The 20,105-nt window shown below is 40.1% G+C and overlaps 1 protein-coding gene across 1 annotated transcript in view; it reads right to left on the reverse strand.

Moving 5' to 3' along the window:
- Positions 1 to 18,894, reverse strand: part of LOC108243319 (collagen and calcium-binding EGF domain-containing protein 1-like) — a 28,155-nt gene extending 9,261 nt beyond the window's left edge. The window contains exons 1-2 of the mRNA XM_017428670.3: positions 18,527 to 18,894; positions 17,199 to 17,279 (exon numbers count right to left, since the gene is read on the reverse strand). Of these exons, the coding sequence (XP_017284159.1) occupies positions 17,199 to 17,279; positions 18,527 to 18,639 (194 nt within the window). The 5' untranslated portion in view covers positions 18,640 to 18,894. The remainder of the gene's footprint in view (positions 1 to 17,198; positions 17,280 to 18,526) is intronic.
- Between the last annotated feature and the right edge of the window lie 1,211 nt (positions 18,895 to 20,105).

Raw genomic sequence — 20,105 nt, forward strand, 5'->3', positions numbered from 1 at the left:
GGGCAATAGATTTCAACCACAACTGATTTATGATGTTTGGATGTGACACTTGTCCAGCCATCCCGTAACGATCCACCACATGTTGCAGACATTACAGTGGGGATCAACAGAGAGGGAACTGGAAGAACGAGTATCACACATGAACATCGGACATTTTAAAGAAAAAGAGAAAGAGTACTTGACTCCTGTCCTACAAACCGCTTTCTGTTACCAGAAGCGATTCACTGTCTCCTCAACGGTAAAAGTTACTTTTATTCTCCTCCAGCCTCAATGCAGGATAACCCCAAATCACCACAAGTGACACTAACCCCCCTCTTCCTTCATGAAAAATAACCTATAAAACACCAGGACTGGCCCAAGCTGATGAGATCCAGATGAGAGCGGCTTTAATCTGCAGCCTGCAGCCAGGAGTGTTGAAAAGGATGGATAAGGCCAAGAGGGGAGCTCACGAAGAGAAAAGGTGAGTGAATATTGAAATTAAGATTGTCACTCATTCAGTCAGTCGCTCAATCCATCAGTCAGTCAGTCCGTCGTCTGTGGTTGGGGTTAATGTGTTGCAGATGTTGGTTGTACCGGGAAAACATCTCGACTTCACACTTTTGCAGGAGAGAAACAACAGCAAAAAGGTTTATTTGTCTTCATGATTAAATTTGATGATTCACCCCTCCCCGCTTTAAACACAGGCTTTTTTTTTTTTTGACACAAACAGTCTTACATCATCACAGAAAACGTCAGCTTCATTTCCTTATCTATTTTAGTGACTGAAGGGTTTGTTACTGTAAAACAAATGAGACACAGTCATTGGGTGAAAGGTGGGGTACACCGTGGACAGGTTGCCAGTCTATGGAGGCTCAGAACAGGCAATGAAACACATATACGCTCAACCCTAAGAGTCCTTAGTTAACTTAATGTACACGTTTTTGGGCTGTTGAAGGAAACTGGGGCACCTGGAGAAAATCAAACCCGAGGCCTTCTTGTGTCTTGGCAGTTTCCTGGCAGAGGGCATTAAGACTGGAGAGGTGGGGTGGGGGCACCTGATGATCTATTCCACTAAGGAGCTTCTGGAAAGACTGATCCGTCCTGTGACTAAAGTCCACAGCAGAAAAACTGTTGTCTCCACACCAGCTCGCTTGGCCACACAGTGATCCAGTTTAAAATCCTCTGACAGAAATTTGGTTCAGAAGAAAAATACCAATTACTTCAGTGACCTTTTGATATTCTCTAGTGTTGCCATAAAACAGTTATTTGTTAACTGCTGGTAGCAATACATAACACAGCCTGTTATGGACTGGGTAACTTACCAGATTTGTACCTCATACTTACAGGTTACCTACAGGTACTGGGCTGTATTTTGAAGCGATTTAGGTTACGTAAAGGGTACGTACCTGGTACTCACCTGGTCGGATATTTTGAGTGCTTTATTTGCTGAATGTAATAAACACCAGGTCATGTTTTCAGTCTGATGTGATCAGCTACGGAGAAGTTGGCAAAAACTAGAGAACCTATTTTGGATGCCTTTAACACAAGAGCAGGAATCTGTGCCTCAGTCCATTGTGTTGGCACAATTTGTCAAAAGATAGGAGAAACTAAAACAGACCACAAGTCAAACTGCTACTGTTATTGTTTCTGCAGGAGCTGTCTCTACACACACTGAACACACACAGACACACAACAGCCATGCTGTCGCCGATGTTAATGAGAGCAGGGGCAGAGGCGCAGCAGCGAAAGTTAATTGAACTCATAACATGTTCATGTACCTCAGCAGGCTGTGTGTCGGTCGGAGCAGCTCTGTCCTCTGATGGACAGGAATGGGGAGGCCGGGTCAAAAGGTCGAGGGTGGAGGGAGGGCCGACCAGTGTGTTTTTGTTTTTGTGCAATGAAAGCATGTTGGTCTGACAGCTCCCAGCTCTGGTCAACATAACCTCTGAGAAAAAAGCTCTGATAAAATAATGACTCTGCATTAGGACTCCATTAGTGTGTGTAATAGTTTTAAAGTCAGCGCGTTATTTTGTTGGCTTGAAGCATTTTATATTGGCACTAAACACAGACAGTCTCATTTAATCAAGAAATTGCAACAATCTGCTTTCTAATTACCATTCATGCTTAGAAAGTGTGATTTTATCAGTGAAAATGCATGTGTTTATGCAGTGAGTGTGTGTGAGAGTGTGTGAGGGCTGGGATACCATCCAGTAACTCTGTACAATCTTTTAACGTTAGTCAGGATTTATTAGTTGAGCAATGCCTGATGCTAGCAAGGTCCCTCTCCTCCTGTGTTCTTTTCCACATCATCTCAGTGCACTTTACTGCACAGGCCCAGCAGTGAGTCTCTGGTTTGAAACTTTTCCATACGAGTTCAAGCCAATATCAGCCTCGCATTTCACTGTTCATTCCATCTTTAAACTACTTGTTAACATAATTTGGTCTTTCCCCCTCATTCTTCTCTACCGTCTGACACGTTATTGGCTTCCCATTGCCCTCCATTCGTGACAACTACCTGATGTGTTTACCTTTTCCATTTTCATTTCATCCACAGGAGGATGTCTCAGGCCCCCCATGACCGACTCAGGCCAGGAACACTCAAAATCTGTAACAGCTTCTATTAGAAACGTCTCCGTCTGCTGGATCTATTCTCAAAATGCTGCTTCACGTAGTTAAAGATCCTTCTGCTTACACATCTTATTCATCAGATGCTGCTGTGGGACAACATTTACTTCCAACACAATGAATAGGTTTCAATGAAACATGCAGAAAGCAATCACTGGATGTACATCTACAACTGATGCACTTAAAGTAGTCAACCAGATACAAGTTGGCCTCCACAGCTAATTGACTTTAGGAAACATAAAAATGGCTGTAAATTAGACAGTGTTGAGCTAAAACTTGGTGAGTCAGTAGCTGAGAGTCATCCCCACCACATGTTCTGACCACTAACAGATGAAGCATGAGATCTGTGTTTATAGGGGAAATTAAATAAAACATAGAAGCGAGTTTTCACGTTTCTTTTAGTTAAACACTTCCATAAAACATTTCAGTGGGGTCAAACTGACCCGAAGTTACAAGGGCTTTTCTACCTCCTTTCGTCTTGCTCTTTTTTTGAGGTCTTCAGGAGGGTTAATCACTTGTGCACAAAACATAATTACCACCTTTAGCAGGGCTGAATGAAAATAACAGATACAGAAACACTGTCCAAGAAAACAGGATGAATCAGGCTGCGTGGTAACCGCATCAAATCCATGACTGATCTGCACCTGTCTTACTCATTGAAGTCGAAACATCTGAGGTAGAAAAGAGGCTTTTTTAGTATCAAAAAGTGGAAAAACACAAAAAGGTTTATGCAAGGAACTGTCCATTCTGGGTTACTGTGGCAGCAGCACGGCTGACTTTGAGGACATGGTGTAACAATCAATAAATGTGTTGTTTTTAGTTCCGACACAATTCTACACCAGCTGTAGCACATTTATTAATATATTATATTATATTAATATGCTGTATTTTAAATCGTTTAATGACCCAAATGTTTCACACTGAGACTTAAATCAACAATAGGTGTTGATTCTTGTCGGTACTTGTCCTTCCATAAACCTGTAAAGGTAGTTTCACAACTATACACAAAGATTTTCACATATTATTGCCTGAACATTAGCCCCATGCTGACCCATTAGAAATGTTTTCTTAACATTGTGTAATAGACTGAAAACCGAGCTGCAGCATTCAATAGATTTTTTATTATTATTTTATTTTTTTTAAGCAAGTTGTTAATTGTCCACTATTAGTTTTTAGGACTGAAATGTTTAAAGTAAATGGTTCCCATGTGGAAGGTATTTATGTCTGCAGCTTGATTTGTTCTTGCATGTCTTTAAAGCAGTAACATTAGTGAGCCTGTTTCACAGTAAATCGGCCGTTGAAAGTTTGCGGATGACAGAAACCCGTGAACACGATCTGGCAGCTTCTCTTGGCTTTTGCTGCACTGTCAGTGTGGACATCATCGTCTGTGACAGGTGGCGGATTTTTCTGCAGCGAGTGCACTCAGAGCAGAATAAATTATGATAAACAGACGACTGGAACTGGACATTTCTTGACTGTTGAGCTTTTTTTTTTATTAAACCCTCTCAATTTGCCGTGTTAAAACACAAACAGTGGTGCAATCAATGCATGGAGGTCACAGACGGCAATATTGTTTTTGATTTAAAGAGGGGAAAAGAACTTTAATTGAACTTTTTATTATTGGTGAACAATATTGTTTTTGTCCAAGTCTGTGTGCAAGAGTGTGTGTAACACTTAGCAAAATATCTCACAACCAAGGGGACAGAATAACAAAACCCTCAAACAGTAGTGGACCTTTACAACTGATTAACTTTTGAAGTCAACATAGCGTAAGATGGCCGCCACAGCTAATTGACCTTGGAAACATAAGTTATTATAACTCAGTCAATTTTATTGGTAGTGGCAGAGAATCATCCACAACACCTACTCTCACGTATTTCACAATACTGCATGAAATTACACATTATTATTTTCAAAATTTGACCAAACTTTCTCAACAAAAAATTATCTGAGTTTAAAATTCTGGCATGAAAGGCAGCAGGCAATATGAAGGCCTTTAATTAATCATAATTTTCTCTTTAACCAACCAGCAGCATGCCATAGCTACTTCATAATGAGTAATAATCTATTCTATATTCTATTCTGCTTCAGTTTCAAAAAACACAAACTCTTGTGACATGTCTCTCTCTCTCATGTTAGGCTCTCTGTTGGTGGTTCCTGACCCGACAGCCTTCCGCCCAGTAAAAATGCAGGAAGATCCTCTCAGTTTGTTGGTTCAGCCAAAACCAGCTTGGCAGAATCACAGAGACATGATCCAGAGGCAGCTCTGACCCTGGATCACTTTACACTGAAGATCATGTTCTTCAGCAGGCAGTCTCCTCCCACAGAGGGGATGCTCTCTCTCTGTTATGGTTTCACTTGATTTATTTGAGCATTCACACACAGGAATGTGCTACAAAGGATATTACAGTGAAAACCTGCACTATTTTTAACCCCAAGTCACAAAGTGCAGAGGTACTGGCAAGAAACAATGTAAATGAAGCTCTTCGTCAATGTGACTGAGGGGCCGCTCTCCCAGTAGGTAGACAGAGATGACGATAAATGACAATAAAATTTAGCTTTCTTCTCTTTTCTGTGGAAATGAATTCCATCCCCTGTGGATCACCTTTGACTGCAAAGATGTGGGATGATCTGAGACGGATGTTTAGATGACAGAGGGAGGAAATACAAGTAAGAAATGAGGAAGGAGGGCAGTTTCTACGCAGAGATGTCAGCACAGAGCATTCCCTTGTGGGACCACAGAGGGAAAGTCACAGGAAATGGAGCTCAGTGGAGGTCAGTAACTTCTTAACGCACCAGGACAGGGGACGGTCCATGTGTCCATATCTGAGTGTACAGCTTGCCATTTTGATGGACATGTCTGACCGGTGCAGCTTATCCGTGTTACAGTTAGAGCATGTTGGATTCATCAGCCATGCTGCAGCTGATTTATTTGCTTAGAAACCTTCAGAAATGCAGACAGCTGAAAAACTTGGCTGCCTGCGTTGTGCATGATTGTGCTGTGATGGATTACACCGAAACACATTAGCATGATGAGACAGGCAAATAACGCTGAATGTTGGAAGGGAACCACGTCTTCATGTTCTTTTGAAGTCTGTAATATTTGTTTTCTACAGTGAAGTTTTGTTTTTTTGGTCTTTTTAATGCACTGCTCATTCTCTGCTTGTTCTGAATGGGCTGAAGTTTTAAGAGCCTTCTGCAAGGGGTCCTTTCCAAAACCACTTGAGGGTTTTTTAATGTAAAAGCACATTTCTACAACACAACAGAACCCATAAATGAGGAAAATCTCACCTATTTAAATGATGCAAACTATAACATGTGTTTTTTATGATATTTTCATTTTTGAAAAGTGAGCAAGAACTGACACCAGCTTTAAAGGTGTGAGGGTGTTTTCTCCAAGCAGTGTTAGCACATGGCTGCGTGTGTGTATTGTCTTTAACATGTGTGAGTTTACATGTGTGAAGGTGATGAAAGTGAACGCCTCCTCTCTTGTTTATTTGCTCTGCCAGCCCACTTCCAGGGCTCAGGCCTCAGGGGAAACATCACATCTCTGGTCCAACAGAGGAAGCTTTCACTGGGAGCATATGAGGCCTGAACCACTTCCACCAGAATACAGGCTGACCCGCACTCCTCCTCCTCGTTTGGCCCATCATTTCTTTCACCATTCTCCTATCCTCTCGTAAAACACAGTCAACTTTCTCTGCTTCACTCTTGTTTCCTAGTGTTTGTGCAAAATGTGAGAGTATTTCTGTAACCAGCTCCTTTTGTTTTTTTAAGCTGTGCCGTCATGCACAAAACCTCAGACACCACAACTCAGATCATCAAATAAACCCGTTGACTGAAAATGATGCAGCTTCCCACAGTTTTATTGTGAAGTCCACTGCTGTGTGTTTTTCTTCATGCGTAATTTCCTGGAAAATTATAATCAAAATACAGCAAAACCCAGGCAAGTGATTTGGTTTTACAGTTCAAGTAAATTTATCAAACTGCTGTGGTTTTGGGTTTGTACTTGGTATTGTTTCTTGATTATTTAAAAAAAAAAAAAGAAAAGAAAAAATAGACAATTGTTCTTTGAGGTTTGATATCCTGTTGTCCTCCCTTTAATTTTCATAACCTTGTAACTATTATTTGGAAACAACAAAAAATCACTTTCAAATGGGCTTCTAAGCTTTGTTCAGAGCTGTACTTGTCCAAGCACTACTAATGTTGAAAAAGGAGAAAGTCCCATGTGTTGATGTGTGTGTGAGGGTGGACAGATCTCTCCTTGTGGTCTGTGGCCTTTGTGACCCCGTCCAGGCTTAGTGTCTCTGCAGGAATGTGGCATCTCTGACCTTCTGAGCTGCCATTCTGTGGCACTAGTGATGCACTTTGTTCAAAACTAACAGATATCAAGGATTTTTGGCGTCAGACACGTAAACCCATAGTGACTGTTTGGAATACATGCAGATAAGCAGACTCAGAAGTGGACACATAACAAGAAACTAATTTTTTATGGAAACCAGTCTGAGCAGAGCAACTTAATGCCATTCTAAAACAACTCCGTTAGTGGTTCAGGCAAATGTTATTTCAAGAATCTTTAAATCTCTGTCAATTTCACATTATGTGGTTATTCTAGGAGATTTAATATGATATTTCTGCTGGAAGTGTCTCAGACTGTACCAGACGTGCTGCAGCTAGATGCTCTTCCTATTTACATTTGAAAATAACCACAGAATTCTACGTAAATAACCACGCAATGGAAAATTGATGGTGATTTTAAAGGCTGCACAACAGCATTTGCATTATGCACTGTGAAATTTTAGAGATTAATTTTATTATAATAGGCCAGCAATCTGTTTTGGTCTTGGCCCTGTTTGGACAAGCTGGTAGGTCATCAATCCAGTCAGAATTGAAATATTTCTTCAAACTGAAATCTCTCAAAAAGCTTCAACAGTTAATATATTGATTATTCATAACATTTCCACAGAGAGCCACTTCAAACAGTCTGAACTATCCCTTTAAAATGCTGCCAAACGTAAACTATAACTCAGACTTTTTTGCAGTTAAACCAGAAAGCACATGAACTGTTTTTTCCAAAGCAAATCACATTGTATATTCCAGTTAGACGGACTGATGATATTTTAAAGTCTTTAAGAGCTTCAGTGTTTAAGACCAACATGTCTTTGAGCCACTCTCTGGCCCAACGGGACCAGATGTTGGTGCCTCCTGCCACACACTGTGACCATATCTGGCAACCCACAGGAAATGTTGCAAGATTACTGTTCACTAGAACAATATGTTTCAATGTACTCTATCATTTTATTGGTATAACATCCTGGCATGAACAGATAAATAAATCCCAGCTGTGGAATAGTGAAATATATTAAATTATGATGTGAATTTCAGAGGAGTTTACAAAAAGCTAAGTTTATTGTTGGATGTTTTGGCATGATTTTATATAAAAATTGCGATAAAAGGCTTTAAGAATGGGTGAGTGAGATTCAGAGGGGGTAAACAGGGACAAAAGGGCTGGATAGGGGTGAATGGGAATAAAGCAGTGAGATCAAACTAAAGATGAATTCCTTATAATGTGTAAGTTTGAGTTTTCATGCCAGACAAGAAAAAAAACACATATTTGTCTGGCATAAAATTTTAGTAGGAATTGTGACTTTGGCTCAGGCTACAGGTCTGATAAGAACAAGATTTTCCAAGCGGCCTTTTGTCGGCACGAATGTCGGAAATTCCCAGGAGGTATTGCAAGATTTATAGCTGTTTTCATCTTTATTTCCCCAGTTGTTCAAATCCAAACCCCCTTTACTCTCAGATTACAGTTTTGTTACATTAAACAGAGCATCATATGCAAAGACACACGCACCCTTCTGGGCTTCAAACAATACTGCAGCAACAATATAGCTCCGGTCTGTTATCAATTGGCTGGTGATTTGTTGCACTGAGGTATTAACAATGACACCGAAGCTAGAAAGGGTTTAAAAGAAGTAATTTAGAGCAGATTGTTTGCCAAAAAAAAAAATCAATCATTTTACTTGTCCAGAGGGGCCTCAGGTGTGCAATAATCAGAAAAAGATGGAAGACGATGTTTTCAGGGAGGTCTAGCTCTGCAGTTCTACAAAAGCAATTATACAACTACTAAACAGGAAGTCAAACATAAAGGCCTCGTAAAAGTTTTTATTGAAAAGAACAACAAACAAGAACTCTGTTAGGTGCTTCTCATTGTGTTGAAAGGGCAAAAATGAGCGTGCAGCTTTTCGGAGAGAATCTTGTCAGCTTCAAGTGTGAGAAAAATGAACACTGTGCTGTTCCCACAGCTTGCGGTTTTTTGGTCACCGTCCAAAACACACAGGCAGAAAACACCAAAGAATCAAGAGGAGAGCAGTGGTTTGAAAACGATGCCAAGATGCCCCTGTGGAATGCAAACAATCCTTAAGTGTATCACGTTTGGTTGGCTATTAGTTTCCACTCAAGGAGAGCGGAGATTTCACAAAGCAGTGAGGCGAGAAGGTAAATCTGAGAGGACCAAACACAGAGCTGTCAGTGCCTGTCCAAAAACCCTCTCAGATTGATTAACAGTAGTGGAAATTGAGTCTCCAGAAGACGCACACACGGGTATATCACATGTGAAAAGCGTAAAAGAGCACATGTGTTTACAGTTTATCAGATTTGGTTCCACTCAACCCAACCAGACATCTATAAACGACATTTGGCAGCATTTGTTCATCTGAACACACACTTACAAGCATGAAGAATGATTCATTTACGTGCACCTGCATATAAACGAGAGAAAATTGATTTTAGTAAATAATCAATTCAGGCATTCACAAAGTATTAAAATACATAGACTCATGCCGTTTTTAAAGATAAAAATACACATTTAGGAGTTAATCTGATCCTAGTTACCGACTTCAGAGTGAAATAAATTCACTCTATTATTATTCAGTCATTCGCATCTTATTTTGCTGCTTTGCTTTTGTTGATCCAGTATCTATCACTAACTCTACCATTGCTATTTAGTTGGTTAATTGAAACAGGCAAAAACTGTAAGATGTAAAAAATGTAAACAAGATTAATTAAAATGTGTCACCCATTAAAGAAATGCATATCAGCACCCACTTGTATGCCAAAGTTTTTAAACAAAGATGTTGCATGACCTGTTAGTGCTCAGAGCTTGTGTTGGAGATGACTCTCAGCTACTACCACACCCAATTTAAGCTCAGTATGTGTAAAATTGATTGGCTTTACATCCTTTTTTCTGTTTAATAAGGTTGATTAGCTGAATTAGCTTGCATTGGGTTGACACCAAAAGTTAATCAGTTGTAGAGGCACATCCAGTGATTATTCTCTGAGAGTTTCACTAAAATCTATCCACTAGCTCACTAGATATTTTACGAAGAGACAAACACACACACCCACAGAAGCAATTACATGATCACCTGCCTTTTGTGACAACAGAAGAAATCTTATCTTGAAAAAAATAAAATCTGACTGCAGATCAGCACAAACACGAGACAGAACGTGTGGATGTGAAGACACGTGAATCTGTCTGCTTCTCATCACCTGATACAAAAAGCAGCCCTCTGTCTTTACAACCAAAGGCAGAAAAATAAAACCTCTCTGATACGTTCTGCTGGTTTCTCTCTCTTCACTGCGTTTGTCTCAGTTTGTTGTCTACGTCACTTCAGTGGACACTCACCGACATCCAGAGGGATGAAAATGAAATGAAACTGCATGTGTTGAAAGCTCATGTGACTGAACTGCGACCTAATTAATATTTATTTGAAGCTACTTGGCAGTGGCGCTGACAGTTACTGTACGTCAGTGTTTGCTGGATAAATTATTTTCCTGCTCATCTTATGTCTGCGATGCTGTGTTTTTGATTTACTCGACAGTGGTTAATTTGGGATACTGGACCGCATGTTTTATTAAAAGAGTCTGGTAAAACAATTTGAATGATGCTATATTACATAAGACCTTTCCACTAAATAAATGGCTTGTCTGGATATACATGCAGTCATAGTGTGTGGTTACACAGCTGTACAGAGACTGTTTAATGAAAAGCAGTTCAGGTGGAAACAAGATAAGAAGGAGCTTCAAACTCTAAGTGAATGCTTCTTTATCTGAAGTCATGCAGTGAAAATTTACACAAAGTTTAACATGCACAGGCATCATACTGCCACTACACGTCAAACTATATGGATGTCAGACTATAGCTCTCTGTAAATAAGCTCTCTGGTGTTTTTATTAGTCAGATCAAGCAATAAATGAATCCATCAGTTAAAAAAAAATCATAGTCATTGAGATATTTAGCTAAATATTTGTAAAAGTATTTCACATCTTTAAAAAAAGGAAATCCTATTTTATAAATCTTTACCTTACCATCACCTTTTAATTACCCAGTTATTATAATAGATAATATTCCTAATATTCCTATGATATTCCTGCTGGAAGTGCCCCATGCTGCTCTGGAAGTGCTACAGCTAGCTGATGCTGCAGCTTTTTACACTTGCAAATAACCATAGAATACTATAATGCAAAATGAATTAGTAGTATTTGCATAAATTACAATGAAAATTTTGAGATGCCAGCAATCCACTTTTGGTTTTTACCACATTTTGACTATCCCTAAGTACATAAATCAGGTCACATTTAAACTCTATTTCTCCAAATGGAAGTAGTTCAAAGAGATATCTACAACATGTAAGATAATAGTCGTGCATGATCTTTCCACAGAAACCAACTTCAAAAAATCTGTACCCTCTTAATTAAACTGAAAGACACGGTGAAACCAAGGGTGGTGGCTCAGCTTTAAGCCATTTCAGGCAGCGAGGGACTTGATTTGCCAGGACATAAGTGGGTAAATCAAAGGGTTAAATGTTTTCTGTCGAACTCACTTCTTTCGCCCTGCAGTGATGAGATGTGATCACTTGTGACTGGGGCGATGGACAGGATCAATGTCTCAGCACTGACCTCAGTGGAGATATCTAGTCAGCTCAAAGCTATCAAACCTGTGTCATTTCTCATCCATCCAAACAACATTCAGCATGTAGGAAACTTGTTCATCAGCCGACATCTGACCTGACCTCAGCTCAAGAATTAATGCTCAGGCTACTCGACAGAAGTCTGGCTTCTGTCTCTATGGAGCAAAACAAAAAAGTCCAGCCAGGACGACGGGAGTTGCAGAGTGAAGGTGGAGATGTAGTCCAGGCCTGGAGTGGAGTCAGCCTCAGTCAGGTCTCAGTAATGAACACTTGAGATGTTTCTGGGTGACATACAGGGCAACTATGTGTGTGTTTGTGTGTCTGTGGGGGGTGTGCTTGGACTTGGACTTGGCACTTTCACTTCATCCTTTCTAAACAAAAGATATAGAAAGCAGAAGTAATCTAATAAACTTTCGTTTCGCAGTATTTTAAAACTATATTCTCAACATTTGCAGTGGCATGGCCTTTAAAACCAGCTATCTGCTCTTTTGTGCCAAACCTTCATCACTGTGACAGAATTTGAGTTCTTGCACAGGACTCAGGCGGGAATCATGAATGTCAGCACATCGTCTTTTCACAAGATTTTTGGATAATTCTCTAGCTCAATGAAAACTGGCAAATAGGATTGGATCACAAAACTGGGTTGAACAAGATTTCAGAGCGATCAAATCAGTGACATCCAAAGCAGAATGTAAAACAAATGATTTTCAGACTAACATTAGAGCCATGGCATACATAAGTATTCTTTTAAATAAAAGCATAACACTTTATTTTGGCAGTGGAAAGTGAAACTGAGTGCAGTTTGAGAGTCTTTAATGTGAATGCCAGGTGTAACAAATCTGCTACCTTAAGAAGTCAGCATGCAGTCATGCATTCATAAAAGCAAACCCTGCATGAGTTGTATAATGAGTCCAAACAAAGTGGTTGTAGTTTAAAACCTGAGACTAACTCGAGCAAAGCTACGCATCATTAAGACTCACTTTATGTCTTTATGACCATTCAGGTTCTGTTTGTACAGCACTTTGGCTTTAAAAGAACTATGCACTTCATTATCATTACTAACCAAGGGTTAGGGGATAGTTTCAGGTCAAAGCAGTCATTGGAAAGAGATCATTTATTTTCTGGCTTGCTTTAAGATCCTCTGTGTCAATCATTAGGAGCCTTAACCTCAAGTAATGGTTAGAGATGGGTTGCCAAGTGAAGCACATCTATGTTTTTGCACAACAAAGCAAGTGATTGAGTTGATCTGTGACAGTTTTCAAAAAAGAGAAAAACATCAGATAAATTGTAAATCCCAAGGAAAAAATGAGCAAAAGAGGCCAAGGGTAAAATGATACGAGACCCCTGCAAAGATGCTTCAGAGGTAAAACTCTGTCCAAATGGACCAAGGTCTGTGTGACTCAGACCTGAAAGTTTCCTGGAGGCAAAGCCATGAAACCGTTTGAAATACAGTCCCAACCACATGCCAAACTCTTTTTTCTCACATTGCTTGTTTCGTCGACTGATTTTGCAAACCTTCTTTCATAAAAATCAAGCACATTGAGGAACTCAAACTGAGAATGGGAATGGGAAGATAACTGAAAGATGTTTCTTTCCACAAAAGACCATCAGCTACAGGAATGAACCCTTCCTTGATATAATAATTATCAGATGTTCTCCTCTTCCAGAGGAGGATCACTGGGAAGCAGTGCAGCTTTTAAGATAAAGGTAGTGAGTCTTAGTTGTATTTTGCTCCAGTTTGATTTTTGGTATCCAAATGGTTAGTAACATTTTTTTTTAGAAATGCAGAATAGTGAATGGGACAGTGGTTTTTAGCATAAATATTAGTGACATGTATGAAATTCTCCAATTTCCTGGAAAATATTGGATGTTTAAACCATTTCAATGAATTTGACCCAAAAAAAATGTTATACATATGCTAAGAAATCATCTGCACACAGCTCTCAGGAGGTAAAGTGTCTCCTTACCAAAATATATAGCCACTTCTTTCCTGGTTTTGTACAGTTTTGAATGATTTTGGAAACCTTCATACATGCCACAATGAATAGAAATCAGTTGCATGCATGATAACACACTGATCTGCTTTGTTACCGACTTTCAATGACTTTAAAGCTACATTGAGCCTCCTTGAGGGAAGAGTCAATGAATGTGGAAACAGTTAAAATCTGACAGGGAACAGATGAGGTGAGTCATGTCTCTGTAACATTTATCACCGTTTTGCTCTACAGCCTGAGCTCACACGATGTTATGGACGTTATCTGTGTCAGTAATGAGCCGTGCAGAAGATTTAAACTGATCAAATGGAAGAACTGCTTATAGTTTGGGTGGAGCCCATCAATCCTCTATCAGACTCTGCAGCTGAGAGTGTTTAGATAGAGGGAGAAGAGGTTTAACTCTCATCATCTCAAACCTGCTGTAAATGCAAAGACAAATCACATAAGCTCGTACCTAAACACACACAACATCCCTAAGAGCTGTGTATATACGGCTGAAGTCTGACAGAACAGGCAAAAAAACGAAGAAATGTTGAAGACAAGCTGATTCCCATCCATATATAGGAAACAAAAAAGTGACAAACTCACTTTTGCACAGCAAGAAAACCTCCTTGGAGCCAGAGGCCCATATTTAAAAATCAGCTGACAGTTTTATCCTTAACAAGTCTCACTGAGTTGAGACCTAAAGGACGACTGCAGCCAAGACAAAGAGCGACAGTAAAAGCAGCAGGAGAGGCAAACAGCACTACAACAGTTTTTTAAATTCATTTCATAAAGAAAATTGCTGAGTGATAAATCATTACCTGAGAAGTAGAAAATGTCCAACGTTTTTTTTTTTAAAGTCTGTTGAACAGAAACATTACAGATCCCTGAGTCGAGCAGTTCAGCTGGAGTGCAAACATAATTTCTCTGCTGTAATTTGTTTCAGCATTTTCAGAGCAACTTAATCCACTTTGTTTGAAAAAGTGTGAACTTTTCCAAACCTTTAACATGCCTTTTTATTTATATATATATATAAAAACCTCACAAATGTCACGCAATCCCACGTTTTTGCAGCGAGAGTGTCGTGCCAGGTGAGGAAATTTAATTTAAAAAAGCGAGAGAAAACTATGAGAGAGCTGGCTGTACGTACCAGCGCTGTGTTTAGAAATGAAATCACCGACCGACCTTGGGTGAAACATGACAGTCCAATCAAAGGTCAGGACGCATAACTAGACCTGTCAGGTTTGTCAAGCTTTGGATTTCTCCCCATGTGCTGCTGTTCTCGTAGCAGAAAACCACAATTATTTCCTGTTAATTCCTGCTGTAAAACTCAAAACACAAGTGTACATAAATGTGATTTACTTTAAAGATGATGTGGTAGTCTGCTATGTCATAAAGGGAAAATGATAAAACATTACAAACTTGCAACTAAAGATGACAAACCGATGTAATCACAGCCAAACAGCATTTACTACAAACTTAATAACATTAATGTTTGATAGTTTTTTCTCATTTGATTGTGTTCAACCAGGAATAAGAAGTCTCACTTCTTCTACCTATGTGTAAAATCAAGCCCTGACTGTCAGAAAGATTTTTCATCACCTTCCTTTGCAGCCACTACCATCAGAGCCATCACCACATTAACAGGCTGATGGCAGACGAGGTGCAACACCTGTAAGTAGAGTTGTGGTTGGAGGTTTACATCCACTCATCAAAGCTGTGCAAGTCAGATTTATTTCAGACTGATAGGGATTTATTTCAGCACTTTATTGTCCAAGAGAACAAATTCTACAACATTAAGCTCTTAAGAAAACAGAGTTTGTTGCATATTTTTTTCTAAGCCACACACGGTCGGAATTATGCATACAGGCTAAGATATTTACGTACATTCACCTAAATCTTTTAAGAAGTGGTTCAATAATGTCTTAGCCTATTAACTTTTGTTTGTGATTATGATTAAATGCAGCTGGTAGCTTCTCTTTCCCAGCATAAAAAGATTTATTTAATAGATTATTAATCATCTGTCACCTTCAAATAAAATTAAATTAATTAAGATGTCCAAGAACAACCCATATACTTTTGTTGTTTATATAGCTTCTTTTTATGATCTTCTAACTGGGTTCATGATCTTCACACAGAACAATGTTTGGTTCAAGAATGAGTCGAAAATTCACTTTTTATGTTTCAAAGTATTTCTTTACAACATCAAAGCTAGAGGTTTGGCAAAGATCGACAAAGGATTTTTATGGGTAGTTCCGGTTTTCGCTAAATACAAATACAGACAATCGTGCTTATTTAGCCTCAGCAGTCACTGGGAGCTCTGCACACCATAAATACATTATTCAGTTACATGAGAAACTTAGAGCTTCAAATCTGTTCAAACAAGAAAGGGCTAAGTGGCAGCTGGTTTACTGTTCATTTTTGGATCCTCTGAAACGAATTACAAAGTAATATTTATGCTCACACGCAACGGATCAATCTGGTGTTCTGCAAAGTCATCTGCAAAATCTATTTGATCCAGGTCTGAGCTGAACGGAGGACAAAAGGAAACATGGCAAAGAAAATACAACCCGATCTAATCCGCGCGTCTCTCGCCGAGCCAGAAATCAGACGGGAATCAGAGCCGGTTACGGTCCGTCCTTGACAGTAAACAGATCACATGGACTGGCATCACACCGAGCCGGTGCCTCATTTATTCAAGGATCTTCCAATTCCAGCAACCAAACCCTGAGCCAAAGTCTGGCTTCACAAGAAACCTTTCCCAATGCCAGCACGAGGGATTTGCACAGATGCATGCTCATTTTATGTGATTTATCAAGAGCCAAAAGTCTTACAACTGGTCTTGTGTTCCTCATAATGTCTGCTTATATTTGTCTTTCTAAGCCTCCCTTTTTGACAAAAGTGACCAAAAGTCAAACAGTTTGTAAATTGTAAAAACTCCTGGAGACAGCATGAAAGAGAAGAAAAGAAAGAAGCTATTTCTTCAGTTCATGCGTCAAACTTTTAAAGCCTAGGTAACCTTCCTGATCCCACTATTTTTACTTCAAATAAAACCAGCGTCTTCACAGTTTAAACAGATCCGGGTCGGCTAGATTTCTTCCAAATGAATAAAGCCAAATAAAAACAACTAACAGCATCTTCACATGTCGGACTAAACTCCCTGAGGGGGGATGCCTTTTATCTCTGGACCAAAGCTGAAAATAATTCAGCTTCAGTTTTTGTTTTGCTGTCACAGAGACAGCGCAGATGGAAAGTGAAAGGCATAGACAGTGTGCAAAAAGCTAGGGAAACCTCCCATTTCCACTGGGGAAGTTATCAAAGGGAAGTTAAGAAGAATAAACAGACTTAGACCACATTTACAAACACTGGAAATCGTCATCGTTCAATATCTGAATCATGCTGTTCAGGATTTCTTTTCCCCCTCCCAATAATTTACTGATGAAATAACACCACAGCAAACATTTCCATACCCTCAGAATAACTCAGAATCATTTCTCCCGCAGCAACTACTTGTCGGGCCAAGCCCTTCTTGAACAAATATCAGTTCAGGGAAAGATTAGATGTGAATATGTAATCTGCCTCAGAAATTTAAGAAAAAGAGGATGAAAATCTTCACTGCCATCCAGAGAACAGTTACACAACGTACCTGAAACAGGTGCCGTTCTTCCCCCCGGTTCTGACGCAGGAGTACTCCACAGTCAGGATTTTATTATCGGGACACTCCATCCTGAGATAAAAACAAAGGACCACACATGAGAGAATGAACCAGTGTGACTGAGTTTCAGCGTAGTGTTTGGTGGATGAACTAAATATACATTTTAAAGAGTGGGACAGAAATCAGGAGAATAATTGCAACAAAAGTGCAGAGGAGAAATAGTTTTATCATGTTCTCTTCTTCCTATTCAAAGCTCTTCTTTTAGTTGAACAAACTGTCGACATGAAAGGCTTCGGTTTTCATAACATATCATACGGAGACAACCAAAACTGAAGGTTTAAAGAGATTTTTTAAGTGAGTTGGACAAAGTGAAATCAGCTTTTGGATTTGTTTGAGCATTTTCCTGTTTAATGTGGATAAAATATTGTACATCTCAGCTGTGTGATTATTATTTGTTGACGGCTGACATATGTTTCAAAATGTTCTGATTTATCTCTCTGGGAAGTTTTAAGGTCTATTCTGTGACAAGCGCCACGGAAAGACCAGGAAATATTAAACAGCATGAATGTTCGGACATACTGTATGTTAGAGCAAAAAGGCGCCAGTCCATGATGTATGTAAACATGACAGCTCAGAGTACAGTTTGTGTGTGGTTTCACAGCCATTATTAATAAAGCTACCAGAGCCCATCCATCACGGTGATAGATGGGGTTTCCCCTCCACTGCAACCCAATCCACTGAGTTTACACCACACTTCCAAGACATGGATGTGAAAATGCACTGCTGCTCCTGTCTCTAGAGTTTAGTTTGCATCCCAGCGGCTTCCTCCTCTCACATCCTCTCCTCACCCCCTGCTGGCGCTCTCTCAGGGCACCTTGACAGCATATGTCATGTTATACCTATAAGCATCCTGGCCCCTCTGTTCTGACAGTAACTTTAATCATTTTGCTCTCTACATTTCCTACAAATCACACCAGATTAGAAGCGCCACAGCAGATCATCCAGGAGACTCCCCCCTTGACAGCCAACAAACCACAGATTAAACCCCATGACGCGATGGCTCCGTGGGTTAATCTGACGGGGAAGTCCTGGGTTAGAGATTAAATTAAACGATGGACGAAATTTTAAGGATGCATGCTGATTAAAACTTTGCAGAGGTGCTGGAGAGCAGAGAAACTTTTTTAAAGGGATGTGGTTTTTTAAAGTAGTTTTAAAACTGTTTATTTAGGCTCTGCTGGGAGTTTTATTTGACATATTTAGTAAACATGCCAGATTAAACTCTAAAAATAAAAAAAATCTACATCTCCAGGATGGTTTACCTCGATGTGTCCACTTCCACCGTCGTCCTGATAGAGCTGGCCCCAGATTCCCACAGGAAAACCACACAGATCGCGCCAAATGGTAAAAAAGTCGCACCATTAAGTTGACCCATGTCCCTCTCTGCGCTCCGGGGACGGATGATCGAGTCAAGTGATTAACATCCGCGGAACGCCACTGTCTGCATCTGTCAGTGACTCGGCGGTGGGGAAGCGCTGTCCAAATGTGAGAAATCCCCGCCAGGAGTCCCGCAGCGGTGACGCACACGGAGCCCGCGGGGTGATGGAGCTGCGCGCCGCGACCCGAGCCCCTTCCCAACTTTACGCACTGAGGCAGACACCTCCTCGGAGAGCTGCTGAGGGGGGTTACAGCCCAGTGCCTTCTCACTAATCCCTCTGGATTTACATTCCTGCCCCCCCCCCCCCCCCCCCCCCCCCCCNAAAGAAGAGACGTGAAGCCACCGGGTTTACAACCTGACTGCGCAATGGACGGTGACGCATTCAGAAAGGTGAAAAGTTAAAATCGAAAAGCTTGCTGCACGTTTCTACTAACCAGTTCTTTTGAACAAACCCACATTCAGCTGAGGAATAAAAAAAGAATCAGAGGCATCTGGGGCGCTGTGACAAAATAAATAATGCGTTAAGTTGCGTTAATGAGATCAAAATTCATATTGTGCCAAGTTAAGAGAAACCATGACATATATTGGCTAAAGAGTCATTAAATGGTTTCAAATTTTACGGCAAAGTCACTTTAGTACACAAATAAATGAATAAATAACATTTCTCCAACGCAACAGATGTGCAGTAGAAGAGCAGCTGAGATCAGTTTTGCCATGTTTGAATTATTACTTCCGGGAACCAAAGAGCAGAACCAACCTCTGTTCCTGCGCTGCAGAAGAGGAAAATCCAGGTTCTGCTTCAAGCCCCACGAGCACTTTGCTGCGATCTGAAAGGAGCAGCAATGGGAAATCATCTCTTCGGGAAAATGAAAGTCAAAGGTTTTGGCAGTTTCTGTGCAGGGGGTGTCTTTAGCCAAGCTGCCTGCTGATGTTGTGCAACTATTTGTCCAATTTCTGGAGAGACTCTTGTGTTGCAGAAACTCAAGAGAAAAGTATATTCCAACTATTTCACAAACAGAAGATTGATCACTCTGGGCGCTGTTTAAAGTTTAAAGGTTTTTTTTACACCACTTGGCTGCATTAATTTAACTATTTTATTGTACTGCTGGCTCTGTGGGAGTTGATCTAATCAGCCTAATTATACAATTTATATTGAGGGGGAGTTGGAATGGTTGTGAATGGTTACATTATCTTACCTGTTATAGATAACTTCTTGAATTACCTCAGTTTGAAGATACAGAGGTTAATTCTGACTGAACTCATGAGTTGACAGCTAGTCTGTGCAGGGCCAAGCCCAAAGGGGATTTCCATCTTAAAATAACTCCTGTCTCAATGATTTCATGGCTGAGCATCTGAACACCCTTTTATGATCCCTCACATCACTTTCACTTTTGCATTACATGGTGTTGCAGCAGAAACATTATAATATTCTTGCTCAAGGCGCCTCAGTTTCCACTGTTTGT

Source organism: Kryptolebias marmoratus, linkage group LG15 (assembly GCF_001649575.2).
Source record: "Kryptolebias marmoratus isolate JLee-2015 linkage group LG15, ASM164957v2, whole genome shotgun sequence".
NCBI classification, from domain to species: domain Eukaryota; kingdom Metazoa; phylum Chordata; class Actinopteri; order Cyprinodontiformes; family Rivulidae; genus Kryptolebias; species Kryptolebias marmoratus.